This window comes from Leopardus geoffroyi, chromosome A1 (genome assembly GCF_018350155.1).
Source record: "Leopardus geoffroyi isolate Oge1 chromosome A1, O.geoffroyi_Oge1_pat1.0, whole genome shotgun sequence".
Classification (NCBI taxonomy): Eukaryota; Metazoa; Chordata; class Mammalia; order Carnivora; family Felidae; genus Leopardus; species Leopardus geoffroyi.
Genome location: NC_059326.1, coordinates 111490740 through 111507428, shown reverse-complemented (window position 1 = coordinate 111507428; position 16689 = coordinate 111490740). Strand labels below are relative to the sequence as shown.

The window sequence follows — 16689 nt, the reverse complement described above, 5'->3', positions numbered from 1 at the left end:
GTCCTCCTGGCCCTGGGGCGTTCAGGGTACAGAGAAGAACTTGAGGCATGGCAGGGACCCAGGACCAGCCACTCTTGAGAGAGCACTTCTGTGCAGCTGCTCTGATGTGTGGAAAGTGATGAGCTTCAAGGAGAAGCCCCAGCGTCTCCCAGGTTGTTCCTTGGGCTAAAACACAGATAAACGGGGCAATGTGGCCCTCGGGTGCCCAGCTAACAGAACCTCTCTGTGTGCAAAACAACAAGGAACTATTTCCCCATGGTACAGGTTTACTGCCACGCGGTGGATGACAGAGTATTATTTTAATTAATCAGGGGATAGGAGCCAAGATGGGCCTGAGTGCTAGCTTTGGGCTCTGAGGCTATGGCTCTGTTAGAGCCTCGTTTGGACTTCAATGAATATAAATTATCACAGAGGTGCGGGTCCCTCCCTTTGGCACCTCCAGCTCCACCTGGTCCGTGTACAGAGGCTGTGTAATCTAGAGTCACTTCTGTGCCCCTAGGGATCTGGGGTCAAACGATATCCCATAGGCCTTGGCAAGCCACAGCCAAGTGGCTTGGTGGTCCCCAGGGAACAACCTTGGGACACAAGGTTTGGCTTAATGACAGAAACCCTTGAGGTCAAATATGAGCCACATGTCCCTGCGAATATTCCATCTACATGTCCATGGGTCTCTGTTCACGTCTACAAGAACCAAAGGCTGAGCAAAGGTCTGTAGTCACCAAGCAATCCAGGCTGGGTCCTGGGACAGACCTTGGTCAGCTGGGAGGGCTCTCCTCTCTTCACTGGATCCCTGCCCTGGAAATATGGGCTGTCCCTGCCAGTCCCTAAACCTCAGGCATCTTCAGGCCTTAGCCTCTGACCAGGCTACCGTGACATTCAGCAAATAGCTCATTCCCTCAGCTTCACAAGGTGCCAGTCTGGGTCACTGTCCCTCCCCCAGACCCCTGTTCTATCTGCTTCCCTCCTCCCCATGCAGCCTTAGGCTTCCTTTCCCTCAGCCCACAGCCATCACCTCCTTCCTCACATGCCTCCCACAGGTTTCTGCCACCTCCAGTCCATGGTGACCTCTCTTGTGACCTCACCTGAAAATCCTCTCCTCCACAGGACATTACTCCTCAGCAACCCTCTTGAGGAAGGCTGACTATTCCTCACCAGCCTGATTCAGAAGACCATCCCCTGTCTTGCCCTGAGAGACCCTGTCATCATGGGCAAAGCCCCTGCTTCTAGAAAAGTCCAGCCTTCTAGCTAACTACTCACCCTCATGTCTTGGAATCTCTGCCTCCAGGCTCCACACCATCCTGCTGTCATCCTCAGAGACTTCAGGATCCCTATGGAATATCAACCATCTCCCAGACCTCTTTGTCCCTCGACTCCCTCAGTCCCAGGGACCTTGGCACCATTATTAGGCCCTTGCTCCCTTGGTACCCAACACCTGCACAAACTAGACTATACTTCCAACTGTCTTTCTGATGGTTCCATCACTCTGAGGTGCCCATCAACCAGCAGCCACCTCCCAAGGACCTCCAGTCTTCTTTCCTGTCCACCTGCCTTACTACCGTCCCTATCTGACACGGACTCCAATACCCAGCAGCTCTGACACTCCCCTCTCCCGCTTCTAGGACACATCATAGGCTTTATCTCTAGCCTACAAACAAGGGGAGCCACTCTCCAGTTTGAAAGGAAGGTCACTGTGATTTGATGTACCCTTTAAAGATTCTCCCCAGCTGCAGGGGCATCTCCTCTCTTGGTAGTGTGGGAAGCCCGGGCAGGAGTCCTGATGAAGATGGGTGGTGATGGAGAAAAGATGATGGCTGTAGGAGTGAAAAGATGTGGACAGGTCACTAACTACGTAGGAGGCCATGTAAGAGGACTATGAGACAGAGGCGTTCATGCTGACACTCAAACTTACGACCTGGCAGTTGAATGGGGGTGGGGCGCACCCTTCACATAAAGACACAATGCAGGAGGAGGAGCCAGGCTTTGGGGATGAGGGTGGGGCAGAGTGATGATTTCCAGTTTAGACAAGTTTGAGTCTGAGGAGCACGTGAGATGTCCAGGAGGCCATGGGTCTGAAGGTCAGAGAGAGGCGTGGGAGGGTGCAGACCCCTGAAATGTGGAAAAGATCACCAAAGAGGGTATGCAGAGTGGGAGCTGAAGAGCACTCAGGACACAGTCCCGAGAAAACAGAACCTGCGGGCCGGGCGAAGAAAGCACACATCCGAGCAGTCAAGTCATGCTCAAGAGGCTGGAGGAAAACCAAGAGAAGGCGGTGACAGGGAGGCCAGTGGAACTGGCCAGTAGACTTGGTGACAAGGAAGTTGTTGGCAACCTCAGAGAGGCTAGTTCCTATGGATGGAAGAAGCCAGAGCACAAATGACAGGTAAGGCAGTGGGGACTAGAAGTACAGATACCTCTTTCCAGGAGCCTCCCATGAAGGGAAGGAGAGGAGGACTGGCCTACACTGTCTGGGAGGGGCACACAGGCACGTGACTGCATGACAGCATGGAATTAATGGGGCAGCGGGGGGGGGGGGGGGGGGGGACCTGTGGCAGGGCTATCTTTTCAACATTCTCCTCATTTTCTCTCCCAGGCCTGGGGCTGCTGAGTGTAGAGCCCAGGTCCTAGACAGACACGCAGGCTGGGGCTAGGAGCAATGTCTTAGCAGAACAGGCCAACACACACCCTAGCTGGTCAAATGGGTCCAAAGCAGCCCCCTCCTGGAGAAGCATGGATACGGGGCACAGAGCCAGGGCAAACTTGAGGGCAGTTTGGTTCGGCTTTCTGGAGCCTTCTGAGCCAAAGAGCTGCACGTGGTGCACCTAGAGCTTCCAGAACAAAGTTGTAAGATTATTCTCTTCAAGAGGCAGCAGATTTGGGGCGCCTGGGTGGCTCAGTTGGTTAAGCGTCTGACTTTGGCTCAGGTCATGATCTCTCGGTCTGTGAGTTCGAGCCCCACCTCGGGCTCTGTGCTGACAGCTCTGAGCCTGTTTCCGATTCTGTGTCTCCCTCTCTCTCTGACCCTCCCCCGTTCGTGCTCTCTCTCTCTCTCTGTCTCAAAAATAAATAAACATTAAAAAAAAAAAAAAAAAAGAGGCAGCAGATTTTTCATTGTATGGGGAAAGCAGTGAGTGGCCAGAGCCACCAAAAAGCTGGGGACTCCTGGGAATGTAGTTCAAAGGGTCTGTGCCATAAGAAGTCAGTCCTGGGGGATCAGGTCATGATCTCACAGTTCCTGAGTTCAAGCCCCGTGTTGGGTTCTGTGCTGACAGCTCAGAGCCTGGAGCCTGCTTCTGATTCTGTGCCTCCACCTCTCTCTGCCCCTCTCCCAGTCGTTCTCTGTCTCTGTCTCTCAAAAATAAACATTAAAAAAAAAAAAAAAACTTAAAAAAAACAGAAGTCAGTCCCTTTGTAGCATGGGAGAGAGGATAAGTTCAGGTGGCCACTGGAGTCAGACACACCTTTCAAATCTCATCTGTGACATCTAACTGCAGAGTGACTGTTGGCCTCAATTTCTTCATCTGCAAAATGGAACTAATAATACTTTTCCTCAATTGTTCTAAGATTAAATGAGATAATATTGGTAAAGATCTACCTGCCACACGGTAGGATTCAGTAACTGGATAATGGTAGTAGAATTATTTTGTCTGGGGCTGGTGGGCCGATAGGCCCTGCTGTCTACACTCCCAGGCCGAGGTGCCCCCCAGGTCACTCACCCGGATGCCACGGCTATAGGTGATAAGCTTGAGGATGCGCAGGGACTGAATGCCGTCAGCAATGTTGAGGTAGGGGTAGTGCTTGCCCTTGAATTTGCGGAGACTGTAAGGAATGAAGATAATGATGATAATGATTATATCCAGCAGGTTGTAGCCATCCTTCCAGTAGTTGATGGGGTCCACGTAGAGCTTCATGCAGAACTCAGAGCTATAGATGGACACAAAGATGAGCTCCGAGACCTGCAGGGATGCCAAGGGTTGGAGAGTCAGGCGGAGCCACAGAGCCCCGGAGTTCCACCCTCTCCCTGCCTGAGGTACTCAATCAAGTGTGTGCGTTGTTGGAGGGAGGGTACTCCTAAGTCACCCATGTGACAGAGAAACCCAAGCAGAGGCCCAGGCGCACAGTGCACACACAGTGTGCCTGATTCTCCTCTTTCTGAGTCTTCCCTCCCTGCCTAAGCCTGGGGCTAGTTTGGACCCAGGGCGCTTAAGAATGACGGACTGACTGGCAGACAGAATGACCATCTAGGCCCTGGTATTAGCAACTTGACATGTCAGGTGACCTGAACATAAGCTTTCCCAAAGAGAAGATCCCAAGTTTTCTAGCCAACCTGAATATCCAAATTTTTAGGAACAGAGATGAAATACTCAAATATCTACTAATAGGTATCAATTAATCACACATCCCAAAATCAGTTAAGTGAACTATTTCTGAAGAACACTAAGCTTTTTTCCTCACTTATATACTTTATGAAATAATCTTATTCAAAGTCTTCTCATGCATCTATAACGCCAGTGGCTTTGATTTTACCAGGAAAAAAAAAAAAAAAACTTGAGTCAAATAACTTTTTCCTTATCATCGGTGCAATGATTCACTGAAGCAGCTTTGTTGACTAAGCATCTCCCATGAGCCAAGCAAGCACTGTTTTGGCATGGTAAAATGCAACAATGAACAAGGCAGAAAATGTCCAGGCCCCATGAAGCTTATGATCTGGTAGGGGAGACAGAAATGAACGCTCAAATACATAGACAGTATAACATCAGAAAGGAACAAATAGGAGAAAAGGAAACAGCCAAAGGGGATAGAGGGACTGGTCATGTCAGGGAGGGAGAGTCATGGCAGCTGTGTTAGAAAACGTGGTGGTAACTGGAGGCCTTGAAATGGAGCCATCATAAAAACTGGGACAAAGTTCCCAGATGTCAAGTACAGGGGTCTTACGCCGAGAAAGGGTTTGTTCAAAGAACAGCAGAGTCAGCATGGCTAGAACAGAAAGGGGAGGCAGACCATGTAGGGAGGGCCTTGTAGGCCTGGTGAGGGCCTTGATTTTAACCTCCACCTTGGAGGATTTTGAGCAAGGGAGTGATATGAACTGATTTATATTTTTATGAGATCTAGGTGGAAAAGAGACCGGTGGGGAGCTGGCAAGAATAAGGACTGGAAGGTGACTTCGGGAGGAGGTGACAGATAGCAGGAGAATTACTTCCCACAGTCAGCCAGCAAGAGGTGAGGTTAGACCGGACTGGATCGGGGGATGGTGTGGCGTCGAAGAGAAGAGGCACAAGGAGGAAGTATTATGTACGCTGCCATCTCAGGACTCACTGCTGGAGCCCGGGGTGCACAGGATGGCAGAAGGCAGAGAAGACTCTAGTGTTGCAGACAGAGCAACTGGGTCAGCGGGGATGCCTTTCCTGAGATGAGTTTGGGGTGAATTGAAATGGACTAGAGAGAGTTTCTGGAGGGAAATAGAAAGGTTTTTGAGGGGCACCTGGATGGCTCAGTCGGTTGAGCATCTGACTTCAGCTCAGGTCATGATCTCACAGTTCGTGGGTTCCAGCCCCACGCCAGGCTCTGTGCTGACAGCTCAGAGCCTGGAGCCTGCTTCGGATTCTGTGTGTGTCTCTCTCTCTGCCTCTTTCTCTCTCTTCTCTCAAAATTAAAGAAACGTTAAAAAAAAAAAAAAGGAAGGTTTTTGAGATTTATCACCTTTTAAATATATGTCAGATGCTGCCACTGGAAAGGGTAATTCAAGCCACAACTATCCATTTGGGTAACAATAAGGCAGCTGGTGTTTTATTTGTCCTGTATACTTATGTTTGTGGCCCCTCCTTGGCAACCATTTACATACATTTTTATTTCTTAACTACTATGTAATATTTAAGATACACAAGATGATGTAAAAAAAATAACAGAATGAACAAACATATATTTCCATCCAGCTTAAGAAATAAAACATTATTACCATGCAGGCAGTCTCCTGTCCAGCCCTCAATGACCAAGTCCACTTCCCTCCCACGAAGGTAATCTGACCATAAATCTGGAATTCCTGTATTTTATACTCTTACCACATATATATCCCTAAAAGTACATGGCATCCTTCTGCATTTTTTCATATATTACACAAATAGCATAGCCACTGAAGTATCCTTTGGCAATTTGTTTTTTTGTTTTTGTTTTTTTTTTTTTTCATTTAAAACCTATGAGATTCGTCTCTGTTGCGTTCGTAAACCTAGTTTACAGTTTTACTACTATGTAGCAATACCACTTAGGAAAATACTGTAATTTATTTATCCAATAACCCACTGGGTGATATTTGGCTTGGTGGTAATTTTTACTATTGCAAACAGCATACTGGTACAAAAAGGTAGAGTAATACTTGTACGTTTTATCATACCCATGTGTAAAGCTTCTCCCAGTCATATACCTACGAGTAGAATTAGTGCCGGACGTCAGCATCTTCCACTTCACTGAATAGAGAAGTGTTTTCTGAAGCTAGTGTACCAATATACCTTGATATCAGCAATGTTCCTATCGCTTCACGTGTTCACCAACACTTCGTACTGTTGAACTTCTTCATTTCTGTCAGTCTGATGAATATGCAGCGGTATCTGATTTTTTAATTCTGCTTGTCATTTCTCTAATCATTAGTGAAGCTGGACATCTTTTTATATGTTTAAATTGTAAGATGCCTATTTCTTATCTTGTGCCAAATTCTCTGCTGGATTGTTCTTTTTCTTACTGGCTTGCAAGACAATCAATTTTTCACGTATTCTGAATCTGTACCATGGGTCACAAATATCTTCTCCTACGCTGACGTATGTTTTCACCTTTTCAATGATCCTTTGATGAACACAAGTTTAAAATCTTAATGGAATCAAATTAATCAAAGCTGTTTTTTCATGATATATATATTTTGCATTTTACGAAAACTTTCCCTCCTGAGATCCTGTAAGTATACTCTCTTCTAAACATTTTAAAGTATCACTTTTCCTGGGTCTTTTTTTATTATTATTAAAAAAAAATTTTTTGACATTTATTCATTTTTGAGAGAGACACAAAGCATGAGTGGGGGAGGGGCAAAGTGAGAGGGAGAAGTAGAATCTGAAGCCGACTCCAGGGTCTGAGCTGAGATGGTGACCTGAGCCAAAGTCGGACGCTTAACCAACTGAGCCACCCAGGCACCCCTTGTGTTGGGTCTTTAAGCCAGTTGTGTGTGCTGTGAGGTAGAGATCCAGTTATATGCTTTCTCCACATGTACAACCAATGGTCCTAGGACTGTTTCCTGCAGAATCTTCCCTGGTGCCACAGGTACCATGTCTTCACACGGGCCAGGGTCTGGTTCCAAGTGCTCTACCCTGCTGTGCTGGTCTCTGCTCCTGCTTCATTACCCTGCCTTCATTACTAAAGCTCTCTAGAAAGTCCTGTTACCTGGTAAGTCAGGCCTTCTCTCTCCTTTTAACTGTCAAAACCATCCTGTTCATTTGCTTTTTGTCTTGCATTCTGTTCTTTAAATTTTAGCATCAGCTTTTGGCAACCCATAAAAAAACCCTGCCTTCTGGATTTCTCTGGGGAGAATTCATCTCTAAGAAACTGAGCCTTTCTATCCATGGTCTAATAGATCCTTCCATTTCTTTGTTTTCTTTTTTTTTTTTTTAATGTTTTTTTATTAGTTTTCTTTATTTTTGAGAGGCAGAGAGACAGAACATGAGTGGGGGAGGGGCAGAGAGAGAGGGAGACACAGAATCCAAAGCAGGCTCCAGGCTCTGAGCTGTCAGCACAGAGCCCGATGTGGCCCGAACTCATGAACTGTGAGATCATGACCTGAGCTGAAATCAGACGCTCAACTAACTGAGCCATCCAGGCGCCCCTCTTTGTCTTCTTTAACTACCTTTATATATTTAAATTGTTTTCTCCTTAAAGATCACAAAAGTCTTTTATTAGATTTGCCTCTAGTATTTTTCACATTTTCTTATTAGAAGAGTTATTTTATAGCTGATACATTCAATGTAATTGATTGTATTTATTGGTCATATATTCAACAAACTTGTTAGACTTTATAATTAACTTTGGGGCACCTGGGTGGCTTAGTCAGTTGAGTGTCCTGACTCTTGATTTTGGCTTAGGTCGTGATCCCAGAGTCGTGGGATCAAGCCCCACATCAGGGTCTGCGCTGAGCCTGGACCCTGCTTAAGATTCTCTGACTCTGCACCTTACCTGCTCAAAGTGGGCACATGCACTCTATCTCTCAAATAAACAAACAAAATTATTAGCTTTATTAAGTAGTATTAACTTTATCAACAATTTTTTCACAAAACAATTTTTTTGAGATTCTTTTGGGGTTTCTATGCAGAAATGACACATTTTTAACACCTTGAAAGAGAATACCGCTAAAGTTTCATCACTGAGTGTGCATTTTGATGTAAGTTTTACATAATCGGTTTAAAAATAAGTCCTTTCACGGAACACCTGGGTGGCTCAGTCAGTTGAGTGTCTGAATTTGACTCAGGTCATGATTTCATGGTTTGTGGGTTCAAGCCCCACACCAGGCTCTGTGCTGACAGCTCAGAGCCTGGAGCCTGCTTTGGATTCTGTGTCTCCCTCCGTCTCTGCACCACCACCACCCCACCACCCCACTCACACTCTGTCTCTCTCTCTCTCAAAAATAAATAAATGTAAAAAAAAATTTAATAATTCCTTTCTATCCCTAGTTTGCTAAATTTTTATCCTAAAGGATATTCATTATCAAATTTGTTTTCTGCATCTCTCAAAATGATTTCAAGGTGTTTTTCTCCTTTAATATTTTACGCTGGTTAATAAAATGTGTAGATTCTTCTAATACTTGCCTTCCTGAAAAAAACCAACTTGGCAATGATATATAATCTTTTTCATACATTTTGATTCAGTTTCTCAATGTTCTGCTTGGGATTTTTGTGTCCATGTTCATGTAATCGGATGTTATTTGTCTTTCTCATACTGTCCTTGTCTAGTTTGGGCACTAAGTATCCTGCAGAAATGAAATTCACAAAATGAATTGTCTGTGGGCAGGGCAGATGTACTCATTTATCTAATCAAAACAAGCATTTTCTATGTTTGGAATTGTCTCCTCCATGAATATAAAACCATCTAGTCCAGGTGAGTTTGTAGGTTTTGGGGACAGAAAGTTTTAACTATGAATTCAATGCTTTATAGCCAGTTAAAGACATATAAGGACATATAAAGACTATTTCAGGTTTTTCGTTTTTTACTGAAAGTCAGTTTTATAATTTTTTTCTAGAAAATAATTTCAGCTAGGTTTTTAATTTTTGGCACAAAATTATTAGATTTCTGATATCTATGTCACCTATAATTTTCCTTTTAAAACTCTAACATAATTCAGGGCTTCTATTTATCTTGACTGTCTCCTGAATAAAGTTATTTTGTAACTGTTTTCTGAGATCTAACTTTTGGCTTTCTTGATACCTTCTATTGAATCTTCCTTTCCCATTTCCTTAATTTTTGCTCTTTACTATTTCTTTTCTACTTTCCTTCCTTTTTCTTCTCCTTTTTCCTTCTTTTTGATTTTATTTTGTTGCTTTTTTCCAACAAGTAAGCTCATTAATTTTTAAAATGGAGAAATATTTCATGTACCATAAAATTCTTTATTTTACAGTATAAAATTCAGTGGGGGTGTGAGTTGTATTTATAACCTTTGTTTTTGATTATAGTAAAATATGTATAAAACATGAAAATTATAATATTTAACCACTTTTAGGTGTACAATCAATTCATTGGAATTAAGTACACTCACAGTATTGTGCAACCAGCAACACTACCATTTCCAGAACTATCTCATTCTCCCAAGCAGAAGCTCTGTAACCATTAAGCAGTAACTTTACATCCCCTCTCCCCTATGCCCTGGAAAACTCCATTCTACTTTCTGTCTGTATGTATTTGCTTATTCTAGGTACAAACCATATAATAATTTGCTCTTTTATATATGGTTTATTTCACTTAGCATAATGTGTTCAAGGTTTATCCATATTGTAGCACGTATCACAATTTCATTCCTTTTTAAGGCTGCATAATATTCCATTTTACATATACATCACACTTTCTTTATCCATTCATTGGCCAATGGACACATGACTTGATTCCACCTTTTGGCTACTGTGAACAATGCTGCTATGAGCACTGGCATACAAGTATCTGCTTGAGTCCCTGTTTTCAATTATTTTGAGCACACACCTGGTGGTATTGCTGGATCATATGGCAATTCTATGTTTAACTTTTTGAGAAACTATTTTCTAAAGTGGCTACATGATTTTACATTCGCACCAGCAATGCACAAGTGTTCTAACTTCTTCACATCCACATCACCAACACTTGTTATTTCCAATTTTGGAGTTTTTGTTTTTATAATAGCTATCCAGTGGGCGTGAAGTTGTTTTGATTTGCATTTTCCATTCTAATGACTATTGTCTTCGAACATCTTTTAATGTGCTTATTGATCATTTGCATATCTTCTTTGGAGAAATGTCTGTTCAAGTCCTTTGTGCATTTTTTTGATGTTTATTCATTTTTAAGAGAGAGAGACAGAGCATGAGCAGGGGAGGGGCAGAGAGCGAGAGAGGAAGACACAGAATCCAAAGCAGGCTCCAGGCTCTGAGCAGTCAGCACAGAGCCCAAAGCAGGGCTCAAACCCACCAACCGTGAGACCATGACCTGAGCACAAGTCAGATGCTCAACTGACTGAGCCACCCAGGTGCCCCCCTTTGTGCATTTTTAAATTGGGTTATTTTGTTGTTATTGCTGTTGAGTTGTGGGAGTTCTTTATATAGTCTACAGGTTAATCTTTTAACAGCTATATGATGTGCAATTATTTTTCCCTTTCTGTGGGCTGTCTTTTCACTTTTTCACTTTCTTGATAGTGCCCTTAGACTCACAAATGTTTTTAATTTTGGTGAAGTCTAATTTATCTACTTTTCCCTTTTATTGCCCGTGTTTTTGGTGTCATACCTAAGAATCCACTGCCAAATTCAAGGTCATGAACATTTTCCCCTGTGTTTTCTTCTAAGAATTCTAGCTTTTAGATTTATGACTTTGATCCATTTTGAGTTAATTTTTGAATGTGGTGTGAGGTAGGGGTCCAACTTTACTCATTGCATGTGGATATAAAGTTGTCCCAGAATCATTTGATGAAGAAATTATTTTTGCCCTAAATGAATGGTCTTGGTACTCTTGTTGAAAATCAATTAGCCACATTATTTGGTTTTATCTCTAGGATCTCAATTGTATTCCATAGGTCTACATGTATCCTTATGCCTGTATCACACTGTTTTGACTACGATATCTCTGTAGTAAGTTTTAAAGTCAAAAATGTAAGTCCTCCAACTCTGTTCTTCATTTCCAATACTGTTTTGCCTACTCAGGGCACTTTGCACATCCATATGAATTTGAGAATCTACTTTTTTTTTTTTTTTTTTTTTTTTTCAACGTTTATTTTTTTGGGGACAGAGAGAGACAGAGCATGAACGGGGGAGGGGCAGAGAGAGAGGGAGACACAGAATCGGAAACAGGCTCCAGGCTCTGAGCCATCAGCCCAGAGCCCGACGCGGGGCTCGAACTCACGGACCGCGAGATCGTGACCTGGCTGAAGTCGGACGCTTAACCGACTGCGCCACCCAGGCACCCCTACTTTTTTTTTTTTAAGGCGATTAAAATTTTGATAGGGATTGCATTGAATTTGTAGATCATTCTGGAAAGTCTTTGTAACAAGTCTTAACAAGTCTTCTAATCCATGAATATGGGATGTCTTTCCATTTATGTAGGCCTTATTTCTTTCAACAATGTTCTATAATTTTCAGGACACACATCTCTCATCTCCTTGGTGAAATCTAATCCTAGGTATTTTATTATTTTGGATGTTTTTAAATTATTATTTTAGAGAGAGAAAGAAGACGTAAGCAGGGGAGGGAGAGAGAAAGAATCCTAAGCAGACTCCACACTCAGCATGGAGCCCAATGCAGGGCTCAATCCCATGACCATGGGATCATAACCTAAGCTGAAATCAAGAGTCAGATGCTCAACGGACTGAGCCACCCAAGGTGCCCCTTCGCCCCTTGGATGCTTTTGTAAATGGAATTTTCTTAATTTCCTGTACAGATTGTTCACTGTTAGTATAAAAAATACATCTAATATTCGTTGTTTATCTTGTGCCCTGCAACTGTGCTGAATTTAAAAAAAAATTTTTTTTTTCAACGTTTATTTATTTTTGGGACAGAGAGAGACAGAGCATGAACGGGGGAGGGGCAGAGAGAGAGGGAGACACAGAATCGGAAACAGGCTCCAGGCTCTGAGCCATCAGCCCAGAGCCTGACGCGGGGCTCGAACTCACGGACCGCGAGATCGTGACCTGGCTGAAGTCGGACGCTTAACCGACTGCGCCACCCAGGCGCCCCAACTGTGCTGAATTTAATAGTCCTGATAGTTGTGCGTGCGTGTGTGTGTGTGTGTGTGTGTGTGTGTGTGTATTCTTTAGGATTCTCTATACATAAGATCAAGTCACATGCAAAAAAAGATGATCTCAATTTTTCCTTTCCAATTCAAGTAACTTTTTTTTTCTTTTTCTTGCTTAATTCCTCTGGCTAGAACTTCCAGCATAATTTTTTTAATGGTGAAAGCAGGCTCCTGATCCTGATCTTAGATTAGAAAGATTTCCAGTCTTTCACCACCGACTATGATGTTAACTGTGGATTTTTTCATAAATACCCATCATCAAGTTGAGGAATTTCCCTTCTATTTCTAGTTTGTTAAGTTGTGTGTGTGTGTGTGTGTGTGTGTGTGTGTGTGTTTTATCATGAAAGGGTATTGGATTTTGCAAATGATTTTTCAGCAAGAACTGATGCAAACATGAATTTTTTCCTTCATTCTACTGGTGTATGACATTGATTGACTTTCATATGTTGAAGGGACTCCTAGGATAAATCTAGGAATGAATCATAGTGTATAACCCTTTTCAGTATGCTGCTTAGGGGCACCTGAGTGGCTCAGTCAGTTGGGCACCCAACTTTGGCTGAGGCCATGATCTCACCATTCATGAGATGAAGCCCCGCATAGGGCTCTGGGCAAACAGTTTGGAGCCTGGAATCTGCTTCAGCTTCTGTGTCTCCCTCTCTCTCTCTGCCCCTTCCCTGCTACTGTTCTCTCTCAAAAATAAAATAAAAACATAAAAAAATTTTAAGTATGATGCACAATTCAGTTTGTTAGTATCTCCATGAGGATTTTTGTATCTGCATTCATAAGGAATATCTGTCTGTAGTCTTCTTTTCTTGTGATACTTTGGTATCAAGGTAATCCTGGCCTGACGTAATGAATTCAAAAGTGTTCCATCCTCTTCTAATTTTTGGAAGAGTTTGAGAAGGATTGGTGTTCATTTCCCTTTATTTTTTATTTATTTATTTATTTATTTATTTATTTATTTATTTATTTTGAGAGAGAGAGAGAGAGAGAGAGAGAGCAGGAGAGGGGCAGTGGAAAGAGAATCCCAAGCAGGCTCCCTAACATGGGCCTCAATCCCATGATTCTGAGATCATGACCCAAGCCAAAATCAAGAGTTGGACACTCAATCGACTGAGCCACCTAGATGACCCCATTCTTCTTTAAATGCAGCAGAAAATTAACTAGTGAAGTCATCTGGCCCTGGGCATTTCTTTGTTGGGAGATTTTGATTAGTGATTCAACCTCTTTATATATAAAACTAAAAAAATAGTTTCCTATTTCTTTTGAGTTTTGTCGTATGTTTCTAGGAATTTGTTAGTTTCATCTAGGTTGTCTAATTTGTTGGTGTACAATTGTTTATAGTATTCTCCTACAACCCTTTTTATCTCTATGAGGTCAGTAGTAATGTCCCAACTTTCATTTCTATTATTAGTAATTAGAGTCTTATTTTCCTTAGTCAATCTAGCTAAAGTCATCAATTTTTTTTTTTTTAATTTTTTTTTTCCAACGTTTATTTTATTTTTGGGACAGAGAGAGACAGAGCATGAACGGGGGAGGGGCAGAGAGAGAGGGAGACACAGAATCAGAAACAGGCTCCAGGCTCCGAGCCATCAGCCCAGAGCCCGACGCGGGGCTCGAACTCATGGACCGCGAGATCGTGACCTGGCTGAAGTCGGACGCTTAACCGACTGCGCCACCCAGGCGCCCCTAAAGTCATCAATTTTGTCGATCTTTTCAAAAAATGAAATTTTGGTTTTGTTGATTTTCTTTATTCTAGATTTTATCTCGTTCTAATCTTTTTAATTTCCTTCCTTCTGCTACCTTTAAGTTTGGTTTGCTCTTTTTCTAGTTCCTTAATGTCTAAAGCTAGATTATTAATACAAGATCTTTTTTCTTTCCTAATGCAGGCATCTACAGGAATGTATTTCCCTCTGAGCACGGCTTTTGCTGCATCCTGTAAGTTTTATCATGCTTTTTAAAATTAAAGTATAATTGACATACAATATTAGTTCCAGGTGTACAACAGTGATTTGACATGTATATACATTGTGAAATGCTCACCATGGTAAGTGTAGTTACTATATGTCACCACACAAAGTTATTACAATATTATTGATTATATTTCTTATGTGTTATGTTGTGTGTTCATTTTCATTCACCTTAAAGTACTTTCTAATCTCCCTTGTGATTTCTTCTTTGACCTACTGGTCATTTAAGAGTGTTCCATATGTTTGAATTTTTTCCAGTTTTCTTGCTGTTATTGATTTCCAGTTTCATTGCACTGTTGTCAGAAAAGATACTTTGTACAATTTCAGTATTGTTAAATTTATTGCAACTTGTTTTGTGGTCTAACATATGGTCTATCCTGGAGAATGCTCTGTATGCAGTTAAGCAAAATTATTGTATTTTCTTGATGAATTGACCCTTTTGTCAAATATGTTGTTTCTTGTAACAGTTTTGCCTTAATGTCTATTTTATCTGATATCAGTACAGCCAACTCAGATCTCTTTTCATTTATACCTGCATGGATTATCTTTCTTCATTCTTCTACTTTCAACTTATTTGGGTTGTCTTTTTTTTTTTTAACATTTATTTTTCAGAGAGATAAAGCATGAGCAGGGGAGGGGGCAGAGAGAGAGAGGGAGACACAGAATCTGAAGCAGGCTCCAGGCTCTGAGCTGTCAGCACAGAGTCCAATGTGGGGCTCAACCTCATGAGCCACAAGAAGTCAGGTGCTTAACCAACTGAGCCACTCAGACGCCCCTACTTTCAACCTATTTGTGTCTTTGAATCTCAAGTTAATCTTTTGGAGATAGCATATATTTGGATTTCAAAAACCCATTCTGTCCTAATTGGAAAGCTCAGCTCCTCTGCATTTAAAGTAATTACTGACAAAGAAGAAATACCTCGGCCATTCTGTTTGTTTTCTATATGTCATACCTTTTTTGTTCCTTAATTCCTCCAGTACTGCTTTCTTTTGTGCTTGATTTTTTTTTTTTATAGTGTACCATTTTGATTCCTCTTATTTCTTCTTGCGTACATTTATTAAGTTATTTTCTGGTGGTCACTCTCATGATTAAATTAAGCTCTTAAACTTGTAACAATCTATTTTTAGTTAATACAACCTTAGCTTCAATAGTACATAACAATTCTGTTTCCTTACAGCCCCATCCCTCCCCCATGTTTTTGTTGTCACAAGATACATTTTTAATTTTTTTTAATGTTTATTATTTTTGAGAGAGAGAGACAGAGTGTGAGTGGGGGAGGAGCAGAGAGGGAGGGAGGGAGACACAGAATCTGAAGCAGGCTCCAGGCTCTGAGCTGTCATCACAGAACCCGATGCAGGGCTCGAACTCACGAGCCATGAGATCATGACCATGAGCTGAAGTTGGATGCTTAAATGATTGAGCCACCCAGGCACCCCACAAAATACATTTTTATACATTGTGCACCCATTAACTATAACTGTTTTATGCATTTGTATTTCAAAGCATACACACACACAGATACACATATATATTTAGTTACAAACCAAAAATATAATAATATTGGCCTTTATATTTACCTATGTAGTTACTTCTATCAGTGGATTCAAGTTACTGTCTAGTTTCATTTCCACCTAAAGAACTATCTTTAGCACTTCTTTTTTAATACCTTTTTTTAAATGTTTATTTTTGAGAGAAAGAGTGTGAGTGGGAGAGGGGCAGAGGGGACAGAAGATCTGAAGCAGGCTCCGCGCTGACAACAGTGAGCCCAATGTAGGGCTCAAACTCATGAACCATGAGATCATGACCCTAGCTGAAATCACATGCTCAACTGACTCAGTCACCCAGGCACCCCAGGGCGAACTTTAGCATTTCTTGTAGAAGAAATTCCACAAGCTTTTGTGTATCTAGAAATGTCTTAATTTCTCCTTCATTTTTTGAAAGACAGGTTTGCTGCATATTGAATTCTGGGTCAACAGTATTTTTCTCTCAGTACTTTAAATCTGTCTTGTCACTTCCTTCTGTCCTCCACAGTTTCTGGGGAGAAATCAGGTGCTAATATTATTGAGAATTCCTTGTACGTGAAAAGTTGCTTCTCTCTTGGTGCTTTCAAGATTCTTTTTGTGCTTGGCTTTCGAGACTCAATTATGTGTTTCAGTGTGGAACTCTTTGTGTTTGTCCTTGGAGTTTATAGATTCTTGGATGTATATATCCTTTATCAAATGTGGGAAGTTTT

At 42.0% G+C, this 16689-nt stretch overlaps 1 protein-coding gene across 6 annotated transcripts in view; it reads right to left on the bottom strand.

Moving 5' to 3' along the window:
- Nucleotides 1–16689, bottom strand: part of CATSPER3 (cation channel sperm associated 3) — a 37283-nt gene that overhangs the window by 5692 nt on the left and 14902 nt on the right. For all 6 annotated transcript variants that reach the window (XM_045489385.1, XM_045489404.1, XM_045489394.1 and 3 more), the window contains one exon: nt 3714–3953. In XM_045489385.1, the coding sequence (XP_045345341.1) occupies nt 3714–3953 (240 nt within the window). The remainder of the gene's footprint in view (nt 1–3713; nt 3954–16689) is intronic.